The 20,646-nt window shown below is 41.3% G+C and overlaps 2 protein-coding genes across 4 annotated transcripts in view; one reads left to right on the top strand and one right to left on the bottom strand.

Annotated features, from left to right (window-relative positions):
- The window catches only part of HEBP2 (heme binding protein 2), a 28,121-nt gene extending 22,913 nt beyond the window's left edge, over positions 1-5,208 (top strand). For 2 of the 3 annotated variants that reach the window (XM_077813115.1, XM_077813116.1), the window contains exons 6-7: positions 2,708-2,997; positions 3,465-3,517. In XM_077813115.1, the coding sequence (XP_077669241.1) occupies positions 2,708-2,989 (282 nt within the window). In that variant the 3' untranslated portion in view covers positions 2,990-2,997; positions 3,465-3,517. Of the gene's footprint in view, positions 1-2,707; positions 2,998-3,464 lie in introns of all 3 variants that reach the window. The other variant, XM_077813117.1, reaches the window with a different exon arrangement.
- NHSL1 (NHS like 1) overlaps positions 1-20,646 on the bottom strand; it is a 154,618-nt gene that overhangs the window by 1,373 nt on the left and 132,599 nt on the right. Inside the window, exons 6-8 of the mRNA XM_077813114.1 lie at positions 19,492-19,623; positions 6,048-9,494; positions 5,344-5,473 (exon numbers count right to left, since the gene is read on the bottom strand). Coding sequence (XP_077669240.1) covers positions 5,344-5,473; positions 6,048-9,494; positions 19,492-19,623 — 3,709 coding nt within the window. The remainder of the gene's footprint in view (positions 1-5,343; positions 5,474-6,047; positions 9,495-19,491; positions 19,624-20,646) is intronic.

Genomic DNA, 20,646 nt, shown 5'->3' on the forward strand with positions numbered 1-20,646 from the left:
ATTTTTCAGTTCGCCTCATATAAGTACCATAATGCAATCTCTTTATCATGAATGTGCAACTTACAAATGTACAAGTTTTTTCCGGTTACATAACAGCAGTCAAAAACAATGTAAAACTTTAGAGCCTACAAGTCCACTCAGTCCTACTTCCTGTTCAGCCAATCACAAAGACAAACAAGTTTGTTTACATTTACAGGAGATAACGCTACCTGCTTTTTATTTACATTATCACCTGAAAGTGAAAACAGGCGTTCGCATGGCACTTTTGTAGCCAGCGTTGCAAGGTATTTACGTGCCAGATATGCTCAACATTCATTTGCCCCTTTATGCTTTGGCCACCATTCCAGAAGACATGCTCCATGCTGATGATGCTTATTAAAAAGAATAATGCGTTAATTAAATTGTATGTCTCCTGTTCTGTTTCACCCGCATTCTGCCACATATTTCAGTTATAGCAGTATCGGATGATGACTCAGCACATGTTCATTTTAAGAACACTTTCACAGCAGATTTGACAAAATGCAAAGAGATTTCTTACCAATGTGAGATTTCTAAAAATAGCTACAGCACTCGACCCAAGGTTTAAGAATCTGACGTGCCGTCCAAAATCTGAGAGAGACGAGGTATGGAGCATGCTTTCAGAAGTCTTAAAAGAACAATCAATACTCAGATGTGGAAACTACAGAACCCGAACCACCAAAAAAGAAAATCAACCTTCTGCTGATGGCATCTGACTCAGATGATGAAAATGAACATGCGTCGATCTGCTCCGCTTTGGATTGTTATTGAGCAGAACCCATAATCAGCATGGACGCATATCCTCTGGAATGGTGGTTGAAGCATGAAGGGACATATGACTCTTTAGTGCATCTGGCACGTAAATACCTTGCAACGCTGGCTACAAAAGTGCCATGCGAACGCCTGTTCTCACTTTCAAGTGACATTGTAAACAAGAAGCGGGCAGCATTATCTCCTGCAAATTGTAAACAAACTTGTTTGTCTTAGAAATTGGCTAAACAAGAAGTAGGACTGAGTGGACCTTTAGGCTCTGAAGTTTTACATTGTTTTATTTTTGAATGCAGATTTTTTTTTTGTACATAATTCTACATTTGTAAGTTCAACTTTCATGATGAAGAGATTGCACTACAGTACTTGTATTAGGTGAACTGAAAAATATTATTTCTTCTGTTTTTTACAGTGCAAATATTTGTAACCAAAAATGAATATAAAGAGAGCACTGTACACTTTGTATTCTGTGTTGTAAATGAAATCAATATATTTGAAAATGTAGAAAACGCCCAAAAATATTTAAATAAATTTTATTCTATTATTGTTTAACAGCGCGATTAATCGCAGTTAATTTTTTTAATCACTTGACAGCCCTACAAAAAATATATCGGTCCAGTCTGTCTGGCATATATTCTTTAGAAACATGCTGTTTATTGCTCATGGTTCCTTTAGGAGAGCTTAGGGATGTAGTTTTGTGCCTTTTACTTTGGAAATGTACATAGTCATGCATGTTAACAACACAAAAGATAAGTTTGAATAAAAAGAACTAGATGTTATGGTTTTAGATAAAATGATTTTAAAAATAAGAATTTAAATGGTTAAAATCAGGCCTTCAAGATAAATGACAGATATTCACAATGCTGTTGGTGCTCTATGACTCCCATCTGTTTGACTACAGATCCAAGAGCAGCCAAATTTGCTAACTTACAACATGAAATTTATCTTTGCAGCCAGAGGGGCTACATGATTTTAAATTTAAAAATGAATACTATAGAGAAAACAGCAAAAATCAGAAGAGCCTAAGTGTGCGGGAACTGGATTTTTATTGCCCCTGTTTTTACATCATTATGGAGCTTATATGCTTGGCACCTGTGGACTAAGTAAGACTACATATAAAAAGTGTATTAATGCTGTATTATAATACATATAATATCACCAAAGGATTAAAAATGACTCTCAGCACTTGTTGCAAATGCAAGATTTACACATCAAATTACATGTTATTATTTACAAAAAGACTTGTACAATACAGACCATTCCCCTGATTAAAACCATAAATGGTACAACCCCATGGACACCTAAGGACATTCTGATGCAATGTTTTATCCCCATTTCTGCCAGAGGCTGAGCTTTCTCCATGGCACGCTCAGATGCATTCTGCATTATGGCCTACCAACAGAAAACGAGATGCCAAAATACAGTACATTGTCTAAGCTGGAGGCAGCAAGAGGATGTTGCCACATGATATCGGGAGTACTCTCAGGACCCTTTGTGTTGGAGGAGTTCTGGTGCATCCCACCTATTACACACCTGTAGGCAACGTACTGTGTAACTGGTGTAATTTTCAAATGCTGCTGCTTACATCTTTCTAGCTGAGAGAAAAGTGCAGTGCTGGCACCTACCCGCCGTGAGGGAGGACGGGCAATACTAAGGAGTATAAGGGGGGGAAATATTGTAAGAGTGTTGTCCAAGACCAGGAACACCCTATCTAAGTCAATCTCTGTGTCAGGGCCTACGCAGCCAGGCAGAATAATGCTTGAATTTTAGTACACGCATTTCTATGTTATACAGGGGTGGCTTTAGTGACCCCTATATAGAAGTTGCCTCACACTTTCCACTTATAAAGGATTATTGTGATCTTGTCTTTAAGAAGCTCTTACAGCTCCACTGTTTGCAGCCTGCCTTGGCTATTTTTCAGGAAGAATCCCAAGGGTCTAGAGCAGAGGTGGGCAAACTGTGGCCCACAGGACCCTCCTGCCTGGCCCTTGAGCTCCCAGCCGGGGAGGCTAGCCCCCGGCCCCTCCCCTGCTGTCTCCCCTCCCCTGCAGCCTCAGCTCGCTGTGCTGCCAGCACTCTGGGTGGCAAGCTCCTGCCGGGCAGCACAGCTTCAAGAACCGCCAGCCTGCCCCAGTGCTCTAGACTGTGCAGGGGTGTGGCTGGCTCCGGCCGAGTGGCACAGCTGCCAGTTCTGGTGCTCTAAGTGGCATGGTAAGGGGGCAGGGAGGTTGGATAAGGGGCAGGCAGGCCCGGGGGAGGGGGAGGCAGTCAGGAGACAGGGAGTGGTTGGATGAGGTGGAGGTTCTGGGGTGTGTGTCAGGGGACGGGTAACCCGGGGGGGTTGGATAGGCGTGGGAGTCCCGGGGGCATGGGAGTGGATAGTGGTCGGGGGAGTCAGGGGACAAGGAGCAGGGGGGTTGAATGGGTGGGGGTTCTGAAGGGAGCAGTCAGGGGGCGGGAAGTGGAAGGGAGCGGGGGCCAGGCTATTTGGGGAGGCACAGCCTTCCCTACCTGGCCCTCAATACAGTTTTGGAACCCCCATGTGGCTCTCAGGCCAAAAAATTTGCCCACCCCTGGTCTAGAGAGATGCCTTCCCCCTCTTCTCCACCATGAAATTCCATTCAGATTTGGCTGAAATATAAATGGTTACAAATGGTCTTTTCCCTTCTCTTTCTTAGGTTCCTTGGAGAAATTGTGGCAGGCTGCTACAAACACTGAACACTCCGAGTCCAGGCTCTCATGCAGCTGCCAAAGGGTCACATTTGCAGTTTCCTAGGCTGAAGCATGCTCAATGAACACTGAGTGAGTCAGAGGAGCACGCTCAGTGTGGTTGGCCTGGAGCTCTGAGGGTATGCAGTATCCTCAGCGAAGATGGAACATTTGCTGCCAGCCCGGAACATGCACAAACCAAGATTTTCAGAGGTTTATTATTCAGCCAAATTTCACAGGGAGAGTAAAAGGCACAACTCTAACCTAGACTGAATTCCTTGCCAAATTTCAAGTCCCTGTTCCAAAGCATGGAGACATGGGACCTTCTCAATGAAAGGGGAGGGAGGAAGAAGGGGGAGCGAGAGAAGGGTGTTTTATCATGGCCAAAGCAATCTTATTTTTTCCTAGTCTTGTTCTCAAACAACTAAACCATTTTTTGCTCAAACTTTCCTGAAAATTCAGCCTGAAGCAGACACGTAACATGGAAAATTTCAGTCCTAGTAGTTAAAGTTTAGCAAAATTATAAGCAACTGAAAACTGGGGTCTTTTAAAGAGAAGTCTCAGGTAATATTAACTATAGGCATCACTGCCAGCTCTATTCTATTTTTATATTTTGTGTGTGTGTGTATAGATATATCTACACACACAAATATACACACATTAATTCCATGTATGTATTCCATACAGAGTGAACCTTTGTGTGTATATAATGTAAAATATTGCCCTCAAGAAACCAGTATTTCCTTTGTACAATAATTCTTTCAGCTTCAGGCATTATATCACAATTTTCTTTTTTTAAGGGATATCAAAGAGTTAAGGAAAGCCAACGTTGTGATGGAGAGGATTATTTCACAAATGAAATAATAAATGCGTCCTGAGTGTCCTGATTCCTAGTCATATGCATTAGCCACAAGACTTCCTCTTTTCTAATATTTGTGATGGAAAAACCACACAAACTGTGTGCACAAACTGATTAATTACACTCCTAGTGAGAGCAATTACAATGACCCTTTGGAAATTTGGCCCATATGTGTTTTGAAGAAAACTACATGGCCATAAGATGGCACCATCACCCCACACATTCCAAATGCAAGTTCTTCAACTGTTCCAATCGTAGGTAATTTTTTTCTGCCTACTTGCTGGGTTAAATGGTGTACCTGCTTCTCACTGAAGTGTTGGGGTTTTTTTTAAATCTAAAAAAAGCTAAATGAAAAATCAGGTACCTACTGAGTTGGGGTTTTTTTTAAACAGGGGAATGATGCATGGAATCTGTATTGCAGTCTTCATTGCTAAACCAGTTTGACACAAAATACCCCACTTCAGACTGGATTATGGCAAACTATAATCCACACTTGTCATATGTTTTTCCATATGACTAACATATTATGTTACTTGCCAGTTTAAGCCACGCTTGCCATGAAGCATTAGCGTTGAGCCTCTGTCCCAAACTGCACCATATAACCAGCGAAGGAGAGTAAAAGGGATGAAGGGGAAAGGGAATGAAAACAAAAAGATACACAGAGAAAGCAAAAGTAAAGTTAATCAGGCAGATTAAGAATAATACAATATAAACAAGGTGTAACATGACATTTTCAGGGGTCAGGAGATTTGTAGGGTTATCAAAACTGGTTTAACTGTGAGCAATTTTTAATGTGGAATTAGTTAAATATTATTATAAAGCAATAAAATGCACGTTCTTGTGTTTATTACTGATTTCCTACTTCAGATATTTACTAGAAAATAAAGAGGGTTTTGTAGTAAAAGCAAAAATGATCAAAATTAGGTTTCTTTGGAGGAGACTATTAACTGAATTGTGAGAGAGTTAGTGGACGGCAACTTCTGCAGTACCTGTGAATGGCTGCAAACAGATCCTCAGTAGTTCTCGGTCTAGCTGGCGTTGCCACTTCCTCATTCCCTGCCCTGTAACTGTTGCTTGGCAGTGATGAATTATTTGTTGTGTCTGTCTCAAACACCTCAGCTAATCAGAAGGAATAAAAAAATACAGATAGGCCGTCACCGGAGTCCCAAACTGCACATTATCTGCTAAAGCATCCCTCTGCATTCTTCACTACAGTAAGTGAAACATTGAAGGGATGTACTGAACATACTGTTTTCTCAGTATTTCTCTGATTTCACAATTTTTTTTGGGGTGGGGAGGGAACTGCAGTGTCTGAAATGCCTATGTTTGTTTACATATACACAGCACAAAATTACATTTTAAGATTTTTTTTTTTAGGGCTTCAATTAAAACTAGTCACCGAAATTCTTCAATCTAATCAGATTTTCCTAGGATTTTTAAAACAGATGATGTGGTTAATAAAATACTGCTTGTATCTCCACTGCTTTTCTGACTGGAGGGTAAGACGGAGATAGAGACTCTTTATCAGGGATTAATCCGAGCCCTGTAATTATCCTTATGATTTTTAGTCTAGTATCACACCTGCCTTTCTATGGGTGAAAATTTGAAAGCTATCACACTTCCCCCAACCCCCACCCCATCATCAGTAAACTAGCTCCTGCTTCTCCTGAAGGATAAAAGAAGAGAGACTTACCACTTTCATCCTCTTGAGATAGATGTCTGTCAGTGTTACTGCTGTCGTCTCCATTGCTGTCTGAACTGCTTCCTTCATCCAAAGTGGTCTGCTGCTGCTCCTGCTTGGGAGCTTCTTGAACTGGTGATGCAGCAGGCTGTACCATACAGACATTGGTTTCCACTGTTTCAAAGAAGGTGGAACCAGCAGCTCCGCCCTGAGGAACCAAGCTGCCCGAGTCCATCTCATTGGAACTGAGTCCATCTGTAAGACAATTTTTTGCTTCTTCGTAATGTGCAATCTCTCTCCTAGTTGGACTTGATGTGCCTCTGACAGGATCACTCACGTTAGCTATTTTTTCTGCTGTAAAATCTAGCTGCGGAGGTGGCACAATGAGGAACAGTTTGGGTTTCTTGGAAATAGGAGGTGGCTTCTTGTTTGGTGATATACCCTGAGTCTTGCTCGGAGACCCCAATGGCATCTGAAATGGTGTACTAATAAGGTCAGAGTGAGATTTTTCATTCTGCACAGGAGACTGAGGTGCTTCTTCAGTGTTTGTTCCTGATACATCAGCTTCAAAGGTTTGTATTAGACCTGCTGCATTTCCAGGATTTTGACCACTGCTGGTCTCAGGTGCGCTGTCACTGAGATCTGGAAGTGAACTCTGAGGAGGAGCTTGAACTAAGCTTTTGAAGGAAGGACTATGAGTTTTCGTCTCTTCATCCAGGCTGTTACTGAGCCTTAGTGAAAGAGATGGTTTTAGAGGAGGCTGTGATGAGAAAATTATAGTTGCTTTTTCCTGAGGGTTGACTTCAGAAATAGATCCAGCTGATTGTTCAGTCTGTGCGCCTGTACATTTTTTCACAGACCTCAGTTGTACCATTTGCAGTGCTTTGGTGGTTATTAAGGGCATTACAGGCCTACTGGAGTCTTGCTTGTTGGCTGGCTGTTTCACTGCCCTGTAGCCAGAATCATCCTGATTACATGTCTTAAAAGAATACGGTGTGAATTTAGTTGCATCTTGTGTCAGTTTGGGGTCAAGAGGTGGTGCTGGTGGAAGTACTACACTGGGGAAAATGGAGGAAGAAGGGGATGGAAGGGGAGGAGAAGGGGCAGAAAAAGGACTGAAGGACGTTTCCTGTGTTGGAGAAGGGAACCATGGACCACTCAGGGGAAAGGAAGAATTTATAACAGCTTCTGGCGGGGGCGGGGGGAAGCTGGGAGAGGCTGGTAGTGGAGGCAGATCAATTCCATCTGCTGGGGCAGGGGGCGGAGGAGGGAGAGGATGATTAGGGAAATGTGGAGGTGGAGGAGGTGGAGGACCAGCAGCATCAGGAAGGGAGGTCAGGGCTGGGTCCAGTTTCTTCATGTTCACACTCCCTTCAGTAGATGTATTAGAAGAAAGAGAAGTGGAGGATGAAGAGATGGATACTGAAGATAGCAGAGAGGATTTTCTCTCAGGCACTTTCGGTTTCAACTTGGGTTTCCCATTTGCTGGTGATGCGGATTTTAAAAACACAGGCACCGGAGTAAGTGCTGTGGGTGTATTTGATTGACTAGAATACCCACTAGATGGTGATGTGACTCTGTGAGACTTCTCTGGAGAAGTGTTCTTTGGTTTGGCCAGTCCGCTGGCCACTTGGGGCGTAGAAGCCCTTGAGCCGTCATTGAGGTGGCTGATGCTGTAATCATTGAGGGTGGCTGTAGTGCTTGCAGAACGAGCCACTGGGCATTTGAACTGATCGTCTGGCATCCCAGCATAGTCACTGTAGTAACCCCATTGGTCAGCATATTCTGATTTGATGCTGCTTGTGTCACTCTGTGATGGGGTGACAGTACAGAGAGAGTACATATTTGGAGCTGTTGTGGACATCATGCTGCTACTTGCGCTCACGGAGCTCTGGCTGCGAGAGCGCAGCACCCAGGGATCCTCATAATCACTGCATGGACTTTGGGATGGGGAGCTACCATTTTTGCACGGAAGGTTTAACTGCAGTGAATGCTGGAGGGTAGCGATTAGTGTTTCATCAAGTACCTGTCCGCTTGACTGGGTTTTTTTCTTTGGGATCCTTCTGAGAGAGTCTGTTCTGGATGGTGGAAGAGGTGGCTTCTTTGCCTTTTTCAAAGATATGTTTCGTATGAGGGATTTGTCACTGTTGCTTGACCGTTCGTCTTGATTTTTCCTCTCATTTCCATCAAAAACATTAATCACACTGTGCCTGGGGTTTCCAAAACCATTATTACTATTGGAAAGTTTACCTGACTTGAGCCCAGAGTCCATATGCATGGTAGTGTAGTAGCCATCATGGTCCAGTGAATACAGAGAACTTGAATCTTCTTTGACAGAAGTTCTCTCTAGGCTGCTGCTACTCACATTGCTTACAGGAGTGGAATAACCTGCACTGGCATAGGCTGGCTTGTGTGAGGGAGTCTCATCATTTTCTCTAGATTTGTACACCCAGTGCTCTGTGCTGTTTATACTGTTGCTTTGTGATCTGTCCCCTGAAAAACTGGATTCACTCCTGCCATCGCTATCCTGGGAGTGGCCTTGGAAAGGGAGATTGTTTCTACAGCTATCGCTCAGACTTTGGGACCCATTCTCCACATTTCCTGGAGCGCTGAGAGATACTGCTGAGTCACCAAGGGAGAGCATCATGGTAGCATTAGACGAGATAGTGTCTGAGGTCTGTGAGTGGCGCGTTGAGCTGCTCTCACTCCAGTTACCACTAGAAGAATGGTGATCTTCTTTCATGCTTACTGCATTGTTGGCAATAGGACTGTCTCTGGGTTTTGTATAGGAAGGTGAGCTGGTGATTTTACTATCCAATGGTCCAGCACTCTGGGTGGTATGAATCACAATAACTTCTGAAGAGGATGATATCGTGGCATTTGGTATGATGCTGGTTGAATATGTAGCATGAGGAGAGACCACACATGCTGGGCTTGCAGCTTTTTCACTCTCATAACTTCTCACCTCTTGGGACTTTGGCCTTGGCAGTGTCCCAGTCCTAGGGTTATTCCTTATATGGACCACACTATTATCAACCTGCAACTTGCTTATCTGGTGTGACAAAGTGCCAGTGATGTCTTCTGTCTGGTTAGAGACGCTCTGCCTTTGTTCTAGTGACTGCAGAGACACTCTTGCTCCAGGTCGAGGCAGGCTATGAAAACCCATGTCGTTATTTAGGCGAGAGACAAATATGACCCCAGCGGAATCACTCATCACAGACATGTTTCCAGATGAGCTGGAGAACTGTGACATCTGGGCCGCAATCCCTTGTCCTTTCTGTGCTCGTATTCTTCTCACTGAAGGGGGCACAACTTTGACTTCCTCTGTCTGGCAGCTGGTGTCCTTGGTTTCAGATCGCTGCATAGCAAAGCGGTAACTGTCTAGTCTCCCTAATGTGGAATAGTGATCTGGGACATACATCGAATGCCCACGGAAGTCACTTTGGCCAGTGCCAACTGCTGGAGTCAAAATAAAACAACAATTATCCCTCGAAAATACAAGTATTTACTTCACTATTTCCATGTTCTTATTAGTGTAAAAGACATCATATGTCACATTCATTATTAGATCATTGTTCCCTTTGCCCTTGGAGGTTATACAGCTGTGGAAAGATGTTCGTGCCTTCTGAAAAACCATGCAGTACCAACAAACTCTGCCTATGTATTGTATATTTTCTGCATTTCTCTTCCCATTTTCTTTATTACAAGGGACTGTTAGCTTATGGAATCCTGTGTGTTCCCACTGCTTATTCCACATGACATCATAATAAGTTCCACAGCAACCCACTTTGTTACACACCAAATAATACTACACGACTTCCAGAAGGGAAGCAGCAGGAACAGACAAAAGCCTGAGAAATGGAAATCTTGGTTCTGTGTTAACATCTTGGGAAACAAAGAATAAAGAAAAGAAATTCTTCAAAAAAAAATTAAAATCTGCTCAGCTGTTTCTAAACACTATTCTTTTCGAAGTCCTTCAGAAGGCACCAGTATCTCTTCAAATCTTTGTGTGGGCTAAAGAATTGACAGTGGGAGGAGTTGTATCACAAATAAAGCAAATGTTTAATGAAAGCAATAAAAATAAAATATTCCCTAAATCTGTAAAGGATTAAATACCATTTCTCAGTGGAACTATTTTGTATATACAGTAAAAGAAGAAAGCGGGGGGGGGGGGTTAGGAGGAGGGGAAGGGTTTGGAAGAACCAAGAAAAATAATTCAACCAATGATCTTCCAATGACCAGCACCATCAAATACCCACATCCCTTATTTAAAAAGCAAACAGAGGTGCTGAAGACCACTGTACTTCCTGTTTATGAGGCAAATACCATAGCCTGGGGTAAACAGACTTGGAAGTCAAAGGATGAAGAATGTATTAGTTCAAGATATATCATCATAGTTATTTATTATTTGTATTACTGCAGGGCCTAGAAGCCCTCTATACAGCTATTACTAAATCAACAGAAAGGACCATCAGGTTATTATAGATTTATACCTTTATAGGTCTTTGTGCCAAGAAAAAAAAATTACCACCACATATATTGTTCTTTAAACAGCATTTAAAACTGGACTGGAAGGGCTCTTAATCCCCATTGCAGTTGTGCTACTACAGTAAATTGCAAACGGAAGAGGCAGCAGAGGAAAGGGTCTGTCTACACTGTCTTTTAAAACCTATTGCGGTGAGTCTCAGAGCCCGCATCTACAGATTTGGACTCTTGCTACGGCACTAAAAACAGCTGGAACAGAGGAAAAGTGGTTGCTTTAAAACTCCTGCCTGCAAGCTGCTCTCAGAAATGACCCAGTGGCGTGTCTGAGTTGGCACCCTCTCCCACTACCTGCTTTCTTTCTTATTTGCTAAACACAACTGGATTGGTAGAAGAAGTGTTTTCCCCATTCAGTTTTAAATACAGTTTAAAGCATATTCAATTATTCTTATTCTTGGCATCTATCAGACTGAAAAGGTATTTGGAGGAGGAGGGAAGGGTATTACTTGGGGTCATGCTTCTAAAGGGAAAGCAGCACATAAAAGGCTGAATTTGTTTTACTTTTTCAAAGGCAAAAAAGTAAACTTTAAGCCCTTTTAAGCCCATTTTGTTTGCTCGTGTGTAGATTCTTCTGCTCTCATGAAAATGCAGAGTTTTTCTGCTTCAGCCAAGGGAATGAGAAATGAAATTAGATAATTCTTTGCTGGCAAACAGCTTGAAAATTCTAAGTACATGAGCCTATCAGAGCTGACAGACTATAGCAGCCAATCAAGGAACAGATTTGTATCATCAGAGTCTAGTTATTGAAAGAGCCGTATAACAACAATAATCATATTTTTATCATTTGTATTTATATGACAGGGTCAGGGCCCTGTTTTGCACAGTGCTATAAAAACACAAAGGTAGACATCACAAAGATCCCGGCCCCTGTGATGTGACCAGGTGACAATTATTATTAGAGATAGAGATAAGGAATTTGTGTATGACAGAGTAATAGCAGTTGTGATTGGACAAATAAGACAGAATGTAGGAAACTGTTGAGAATAAACTGCAGTTATGCATCCCAGCAGGTATACAGTATCTTTGCATTCTGATTGGCTGATAATTTCTTTTCAATATATATAGATATAAAAAGATAAGCTAAATTTGTTGCTCTACACAAGCAACTTTTAAAAATACATGGAAACACACTTCACATTTGTTTAAAATGTTACATATAGGGAAACTAAATGTTCAGCATAACAGTACCATTCACAAAGCAGGACAACACCATAGATTTTGACCCGAGACAAGAAGCTGAGAATTTTAGAGTGTAAGTAACTGGGACAAATTTATTTACTGTAAATATGCATGGAAATTTTAAACTGATTGGAACAAAAAAATTTAGGGCCTAATCTAGCAGTCCTTATGCACATGCAAGGAGTGCAAAATTTTACTCAAGGTAGCTAAAACTTTAGGCCCCAGTACGACAATCAGCTCCATGTAGGCAGATCCCTTGCAGAGTCCCATGACTTCATTGAGGGTCCACAGTTGTAATAGGCAACCAGTGTGTAGCCCCAATGAAATCAGGGGCACTCTGTGCAGATGCAAGGGTCCACTCACATAGCTACAGCTGATGGATAAGGCCTTAAAATGTAGGCTAACTGTTTCAAGTAATATATTCTGAAAAGTGTCTTGTTTTTGTTTTTAACGAGAACATAACTTTGAGGTTTTAAAAATTTTCTGTTAAAAAGAAGGACTAAAGTGACAAATTGTGAAATTGCATTGGTCTATTTCTGTCCTCAGATGAGTGCACAACTCCCTTTGAAATCAACGGAAATTGTGAGCCCTATCTAATTGCACAACTATGTACCTGTTCCATTTCTTGTACAGGGACAACAGAAATCTGCAGGGAAATCTGTGGGAACTCACTGAGCCTCGCTTAAAATGCTGTGTGTTAACCCCAGCTTGGTGAAACTTTGGAGAGAAATTTTTGTTGTTGTTTCCCAGTTTGTTTAGAATTCCTCATCAGATGCCAGATTGTCTCTTACACACTTTTATGAAGGCTTTCCAAAAATTCTTAACCTGAACTGTCTTTGTTGCTACAGCTGCTGGAATGTGTATTGTTCAGCAGGAGTTTCTGAGGAAAACTTCAAACCATTAATTGAATATTAAATTTAGAAACCTTTAATCTAATAACAAGTTGAAGTTATGTCTGCCACTACATGAAATGCTGGAAGATAATTTGAGCTTTGGAAGGATACCACATATCAGCTAAAAGCCCATCTGGTTGTAGAGGTGTTTAAGCAGACATCAGCAATTTTTTTTTTTTTTTACAGAAATGGAAATTGAGTTACAGATGTTGCACAAGTGCGGTGTGAGAATAATCATCATCATGTCTGGAGGTTTAAAATGGTGGTGCCTAGCACACTGGCTTGCTGATTAGTGCTGTGCATGACCACGTGAGAGACCCTGGGCCTAGCATCCTACCCATCAACCTGTTGCCAGGCTGGGAATTACTGGGACTATTAATCAGGCAGCTCAATTAGGGCACAATTTAAGAGCAAATAGAGAAAACTGATTATCTAAGTCAAGATGGGCTCATATATTTATAGGGTTCCAATCAGAAGTGCTGGATAGAGACTCAGTTGACCTGGGACAGGTTTACAAAGGTAAATACCCCTGTCACATGACAGAGATCAGTATCCCCTGACTCTAGTGGCTACTTGGATAGTCACCAAGACATCTAGCCATTGTAGATTAATCATGCAGATCTGAGAAAAGAGTTTGCCTTTAAGTTCCTAGGATTCGATGAAATGCAGCTGGGAGAGCCTCATGCTACCCTACAGTGATTACTCTGACAAAGAGCAGCCACAGTTAATTGAGGATCATCACAAGGCGGGACTCTGAGGTAAAACGGGGTGCAAACGGAAGAGATGGATAAGAGAAAAAGGAGTAATATTGTTGTTACAAAATATTGTGTTTGTTTCAACCTCTGTATAAGCAATCTCTCTTTCCAAACCTTCTGTGTCTGGCTGTATGATTATTTCTAGCACATGCACTTCTCATTTATCCTTCCTACATGTTCATGAACTTAGCCCAACTTATGCCTTACTGCTAGGCCTTCTCCAAACGTGGTAAGCTGGGTAAAGGAATGGGGCATGTGCAGTGCCAGCACTATCCCTGTTATCACATGTGAGCAGCCTGAGTCACTTCCTCCTCTGTGTTTTCCCCGGGCACTTGTAGAGATAGAATATCTACACAACAAAAATCAACTTACAAGCACATGAATTTACACTGGGTGCTCCATACAGCATCTATGACATTTGATGGGGGAAAAAATCCCACAGTACTCCACAGAACTGTCAGCTAAAAAGTGTTGGATCCTTATAAACATCACTGCTTCCTGAAAATATGAATGTTTAATGGATGAATGTCTAATGGATGAATGTCTACTGGACAGGGAATCAAGACAGCTTTGGTTCTGTTCCTTGCTCTGCCACTGATCTAACACCTGACCTTGGGCAAGGTCGTTATCCTTAACCTCTCTGTGCTTCACTTGCCCCATCTGCAAAATGGGGATAATACTTAGTTGCCTCCTAAGAGTGTTATTAACTGTGAATTCATTAGCGTTTGGAATGCTCTTTGTGAACCTCAGATGAATGGTACTATAGAAGTGTAATGGATTAAGCCCCAAACCAAGCATCTCAATGACATTCAGAAGAAGCTGCAGCCCTATCAGAAATACCACCAGTGAACAGCACAAATGCCCAGTGACCCTAAAAGAAATAATATCCTCTCTGAGGACTATGTGGGATATGTATATATAGAGACATTGAGAGACGACCAGGATTTGAAATCCCATGGCTTGAGTTCCCTGACACTGGCATGGAATCTATACATATCTGTAGAACCTCTAGTCATCTGGAGTTCTAGATGAGAAGGCAAGAGATCAGGGGCAAATCAAAAATATTTCTATAAGTATACTACAATTACTTGGGCTCAGGAACTTGGTGGAGTTAGTTGAATCCCCCAGGAAACAAAACACCTATGAATTTTACTTATTAAACGTAGTATCATTTGCAGTCATAGCTGCTCAAAATTTTCTGAGATGATTACCTGGGACTTCACAGGAATTGTTTTCTCTCAGCTGTTGTCTACAAGAAAGAGTTCCAACTATAAGAAGTTAAAAAGTGTCAGTTGGAACATTTACAGTTGGTGAGAACCAAGTGATGTGATCTGCCCTACCAGAAAGCAGGTGCTGAGTGACCATTCTGGATTCAGCTGTCAGACATATCCATCCTGACCACTGATGGGTTGTCACAAACAGATTTGGTGTTTGGGGACCTATCAGGAAACAAATGCTAGAGACAGGAGCCAAAGAAAAGCACCTGATCTCAATTCTGGCCCTTAAAACCACTTCCTTTTAAAAAAAGGGGGAGGTTATTGTGAGACATTCAATTGGACCTTATGTTAAAAAGAGTTGTGAACGCTGTTATTGAAGATGTGATGTGAGAACAGCAGCAATGGATAGAATAGTATGTTTAGAGAGTTTTTTTCCCCAGGACCAGAATAGGGCAGAGGCTGGGTGCCAGGCTGTTCAGAGGCGAAGAATCAGAATGTGTGTGGAGCCTGACAAAAGTGGTGAGGGGGAGAAACAAGCAAGGAAAGAACTCTAAAGCAATTTCCTGTACTGAACCTATCCCTGTTGGGACAAAGGAAGACCTGCTTTGCTTCCCCTAATGGAGGATTAGATGTGGTTCCTGCTGTAGGACTGGTGCAGAGATATAGGGAGGGAGCATAGGAGACCTACAGCCTGGAATAATTGAAGTAAGTAGCCCACTGGAACTGCTTTGGTGCAGGTTTATGGCGGAAGCTTATCCACAAGCAAGACAGCGTCAGGTCTTGGTAAAGGCAGCATTGGATCAGGTTAGGCTAGATCCCTGATAAAGGAGTCAGTTCAGAGTATGTACGCAGTAAGTTAAGTAGGACTGTAAAAATGTGAAAAAATGTTGGTGTCTTTGGTCCAGTCCACAGCCTAGAGGTATAGGAAAAGGAAGGTGAACTTTACAAAGAGCTGAAAAGAGGGGGAGTCTTCCAGTAGATTCTCCCTGATATTTGCCCTTCTGTAAGAGAAAGAGGGGAATGTTCTTACTTCCTGACAGGTGTAACCCAGATTCACCAGTTCCAAAAAAGGTACATCCTGACATCCAGAGAAGAATTAGAGTGTGATAAAGGAAATGGTGATGGAAAGTAGCTGCTTTAGTAATGCCACATCCAGAAGAGAGAGAGAGACAGAGAGAGTTGTCCCTGGTCTACACTACAAACGTATGACACTATAACTACGTCACTTAGGGGTGTGGAAAGGCCACGCCCCAAGCGATGCAGTTATACTGACTTAACTACTGCTGTAGACAGTGCTATGTCATGGGAGCGCTTCTCCCATCAACATTGCTGCCGCCTCTTGGGGAGATGGAGTACCTACGCTGACAGGAGAAGCTGTCCTGTCGGTGTAGGCAGCGACTTCACTAAGGGCGACAATGGCTGTATGTGTAGACAAGCCCTTAGTGAAGCTAAGTCATGCAGGTACATTGATTTGGATCATTTGTCTCTGACTTTTCTTGCCTTTTCTTGTCCCTTGTTCAAATTTTGCTCCACAGAGGCTAAGTTTTATGGTTTCTATGTAGTTGATGCAGATAATTTAGAGCTATGTAAAAATAATCGAGGGTGTTAGTGTCTGTAGAAATTTAACACCCTTTCTCGCCTCCCACCTTTTTGTTAAATAGTTTTAAGAGATGCTACTGTTCAGCAACCGTATTAACATATTTAAAATTAGTCCCTTTGCAGTTTCTAGGTGGTATCTCTAAATTGTTAGGGGTCTAATACTTTGAATCTGGCCAATGTGAATATAAGAACAACTACTTTACTGGACAAGTCAAGGGCCATCATGAGATATATTATATTTATAGAGCACCTTTCATGCAGAAGGATCTCAAAGTGCTTTACAGACTATGTACAAGGATCACTTTGCTCATCGTTGAAATGGCAAAAGGGCAACACTCCAAAATATGAATATTTAAAGATATTTTCCATTGGGATCTTCATGGGTGCAATTAGTGTTCCCTTTTAGAATATTTGGTTAAATTCCAATGGCCTCAAAGTCACTACGCACACCAAAACTATTATGTTCATATACAACAGACAAAGACTTTTGCTATATTTTGTCTTTATTCATCAAAAGAAAACAGTGAAACAGGGAAAACCCCAACATTTCAGCCTTATAGAGTCTTTTCCAGCTCCATAACAACAAACAGAAATAGTCCACTCTGATAAGAGCTTTGAGGTAATCTCATATTTCTGTTTCTTTTTGAAGAACAAATAAGATGTAACAAGTCTGCTATGGGTTGATTATTTAGCTTGTGCATGGCAACTTTGATGTGTCCAGAGATTTCAGTTCTTGTATAAACATTGTAGCCATTCACAGCAAGTCTTTAGGGAAGACATGAAGAGGGATTTATTCAGTTGAAACCACAGGGAAAATGTAGACAGGCACAATGTAATTGCTTGATTTGGATTTGATCTGGATCCACATTCAAACAAAATGAGCCGTGGTATGTTTAACAAGACATTGTTTGTTTTGAGATAGGGTTAGGGAAACAGAATGGATTACATGCATCTATTGCAAGGAAGCAGTGTGGCCTAGTGGACAGAGCACCGGAATGGCACTCAGGAGACCTGGGTTCTTTTCGCAACTCTGCTACTGCGGGTGATGTTGGGCAAGTCACTTCACCTCTCTGTGCTTCACTTTCCCCATCTGTAAAATGGGGATAATGATACTGACCTATTTTGAAAAGTGTTTTGATATTTACTATTAAAATTGCATAAGTGCTAGGCATTAAGGGAGCAACAATGGCTCCTAGGGAATCCCCCTAGTGTAAGTTTGCTCCCTGTGTGGTGCAGAACTGCCACAATGGTTCTGTGAAGCTAATATAACAGCTCCCAGCGCAAGGCATGTGGCTGTGCTCTGCCTATCCTGACATAGCGGACAGTCCATAAGAAGCTGTTGCAGCCAGAGCATAGATTAGCAGCCCAGAGGTTACTGTAGCTTAAGCGAGGAGCCAAACAAATTTTCAAACAGCCTGAGAAAAGGCAGGGAATGAAAGGTGATTTAAAGTCACCTTTTACTCCTGCCCCTTCTGTTTCTGTGTTCAGCACATCACAGAAACATAAGAACAAAGAATCAGGTCCATAAAATCTGTGGTCTCAACATTTTTAAAAGTAGAACTAGCAAAAGGCAACCTTCATTTAAGACATTTGTGGAAGATTTCTGCATAATACAGATGCCATCTGTATTTGCTATTTATTTCAGCTGGTAAATTATAATCAATCATTTTAGATGATAAAAATAAAGGCATAAAATGTGCACACATATCCAGAGTTTTGGTTTTACATAATATGCAAAAGACCACATCCTCCACACAGTGCTTCCTAATCGGGTTGCCACTCATTTCTGAATTCACAAATCCAACTTTTCCAGGTCTGGTTTGCATCCTACAAGCCTAGCATTCAGGACATTAAGAGAATCTCAAAATCATTATAGGTAGAAAACGGTGTCATTTCGTCACAACATCAAAAGGTGCTGTAATATAAAGTTGCCCATGTGAAGATTCAATACAGTGTTATGCTGTGCGAATCTTGCCTGGTAGCAAAAAGAAAGGTGGGATTCCCACACTGGGACATTGTTTCATTATGGATTTTGAGGGAACAGCTCTATTTACAGCACCACTTTGTACTGCACCTGGGTTTCCCTGTAGCTCTCCCATTCAAGTATCTATAAGCCTGACACCTTATGATGTCAGAAATTCGGACAGGTGAGTTTGCTTTGCTCAATTTCAAACCTACTCAGTCTCAAACATCATAAGTTTGGTGTTCTGCTTCGAAGACTGAAAAATGGAGTGGGGAAAAATGGAAGAATGGGAAAAATGGGTGGAAAAAAATGCAGGAGGGAGAAAATCTAAAGAAAGAATCAACACATGATATATTACCATCTCTATGGCACTACCTCCGTTCTTGGGAAATTCTTATAACTTTAATATATAATTACTGGAGTTCCCTTTGGCTAAAAAATTATGATTTAGAAAACAATTCTCTTTAAAACAGGAAAAAGCATGGATTTAAATGACTGGAAAAATAAAGAATTGTTTACTCAGACTAGTTCTATAAGCCTTTAAAAAAAAAGTTTGAAAGGGTTTGCCAAAACCCAGAGTCCACCACCTTCAAACATCCCTAATTTATTAAATCTGAAAAAGATCACAACCCTAAGTAGGGTGGTTGGCACTGACTAGAAAATTGTTCCTCTCGAACATGCAATGGAGTTGAACATCAGGACATTGAAGTGTTCTCATTAAACATCTAGTTAATCTACTACTAAATGTCTAGTCTATGTCAAGCACGATCAATGAAATAGGTAACAATACTGGCATTTAAGAGGTCACAATTAGGTCTGAACTACACTGGAGGAACTGGATGGCTCTTTGGGTATTTTTTTTTCAGTGTGAGAGGCTGCAGATCCAGTAAGACAACCATTAATTGGTTGACAGTGGTAATGCATTCTTCACAAATAAAATGCCTAAACACTTCATTTTTTATTTAAATGGTTGCTTATATTCTGGAGCATAGGGCAAAATCTGTAGAAAGATTCTAAATGCATGGATTTTACATCCCTGCAGATTTCGATTGTCCCAGTACACAACTTTTTCAAATAATGTGTTCCCCTCAATTGACTGAAATCAGCAAACAAAGAGCTTTAATTTCCAGATGCACAAATGATTTGGCTTGAATTAACATGCCTTTTGCAATAGGGCACACATTTATTTGGAACTTTAATAGGCTATCAGACTGTATTGGCTTCATAAGCACTGGTAAATGTTATTAGTCTAGTAATGGTAAGCAGTGAAGATGAATAGTGACGGAATACAGTTCTGATGAGCCATACCTAGCTCCTTTTGTATGTTGTCAGGGACTCCTGTAATAGTCTTTCTCCTTTTGACTTTCTTCGGCCGTCTTACCACAGTGTCTGTGTAAATTAGAGACCGCCGAATGCTGGCTTGGCGGTCGAAATTCTCCCCTAATGTGTAGTAGAACAAGCAAAGCAACATTACTTTCAAGCACGCTGACATCATGCACTTTCTTCCACTAGCTCATTGTAGAAATGAAAAAAAGGCATTAATAAATGATGTTAGCTCAGTCCTACAGTGAAGGTATACATTGAAGGAAAAGATACAGCATATCGTCACCATAAGGCTTGAGGAACATGTACATTATAGAAAGATGCATGGTATGTGAGATTTTTGACTCCCTGTACCTAATTCAAATCTGACTGAAGCAAGTACCATTCCACTAAAGTCATCAGGCTTAAATTTGGCCCCCCTATGGGTTGTTTTTTGTGGGGAAGACAGCAAATTTGATTGCTCCCGGAAAATGAAAGACTAATACTGTTCATTTAGGGACAGACATTGTGATGGCAGGACTAATGCTAGCTTCCTCATGCAGCTCCACCAATGCATCTAAACCTTGACCTGCAATATTTTTTTTTCAGGCTGACCATTCTTAAGCAAACAATGCCAAAGCAACGGTATCGAATCTGTATAGTTATTTCATGATGCGGGTAAACATCCACTGGTGACCAGGATGAGACCAAACTAATTTTCCTTATGATCCCAGCTATATTTCAATCCCAATCTCCATAAGTGAAAGGCCAAAAGTATTAATAAACTGTAATATTAGTTACTATCAAACCTTTATAAATGGAACATTAATAAATGGACTACTACAGAATGAAGAACTCGTGTCTATCAGAGTGCACTACTGGAGAAAGCCTTATAGTGACCATGTACTGTATCATAATGGAACCCAGAAGCAGCACCTCTCCAGTTAAGGTTGAGCAGCTTTTCCTTAGAAACTCACTTTTTAGGGGTTCACAACTTCGCCATTTTAATTCCCACGAAGATCAAAATTGGCTTATGAATTGTCAGCCAAGTTAATTCCCCGGCTAAAATTAGATCACAGTGCTCAAACTCTTTTTTTTTTTTTTTAAATTTAAAAAACCCACAAATAATTTTTAAAATACAAATTCACTTTGGATTAGTTT

Source organism: Eretmochelys imbricata, chromosome 3 (genome assembly GCF_965152235.1).
Source record: "Eretmochelys imbricata isolate rEreImb1 chromosome 3, rEreImb1.hap1, whole genome shotgun sequence".
NCBI lineage: Eukaryota > Metazoa > Chordata > Testudines > Cheloniidae > Eretmochelys > Eretmochelys imbricata.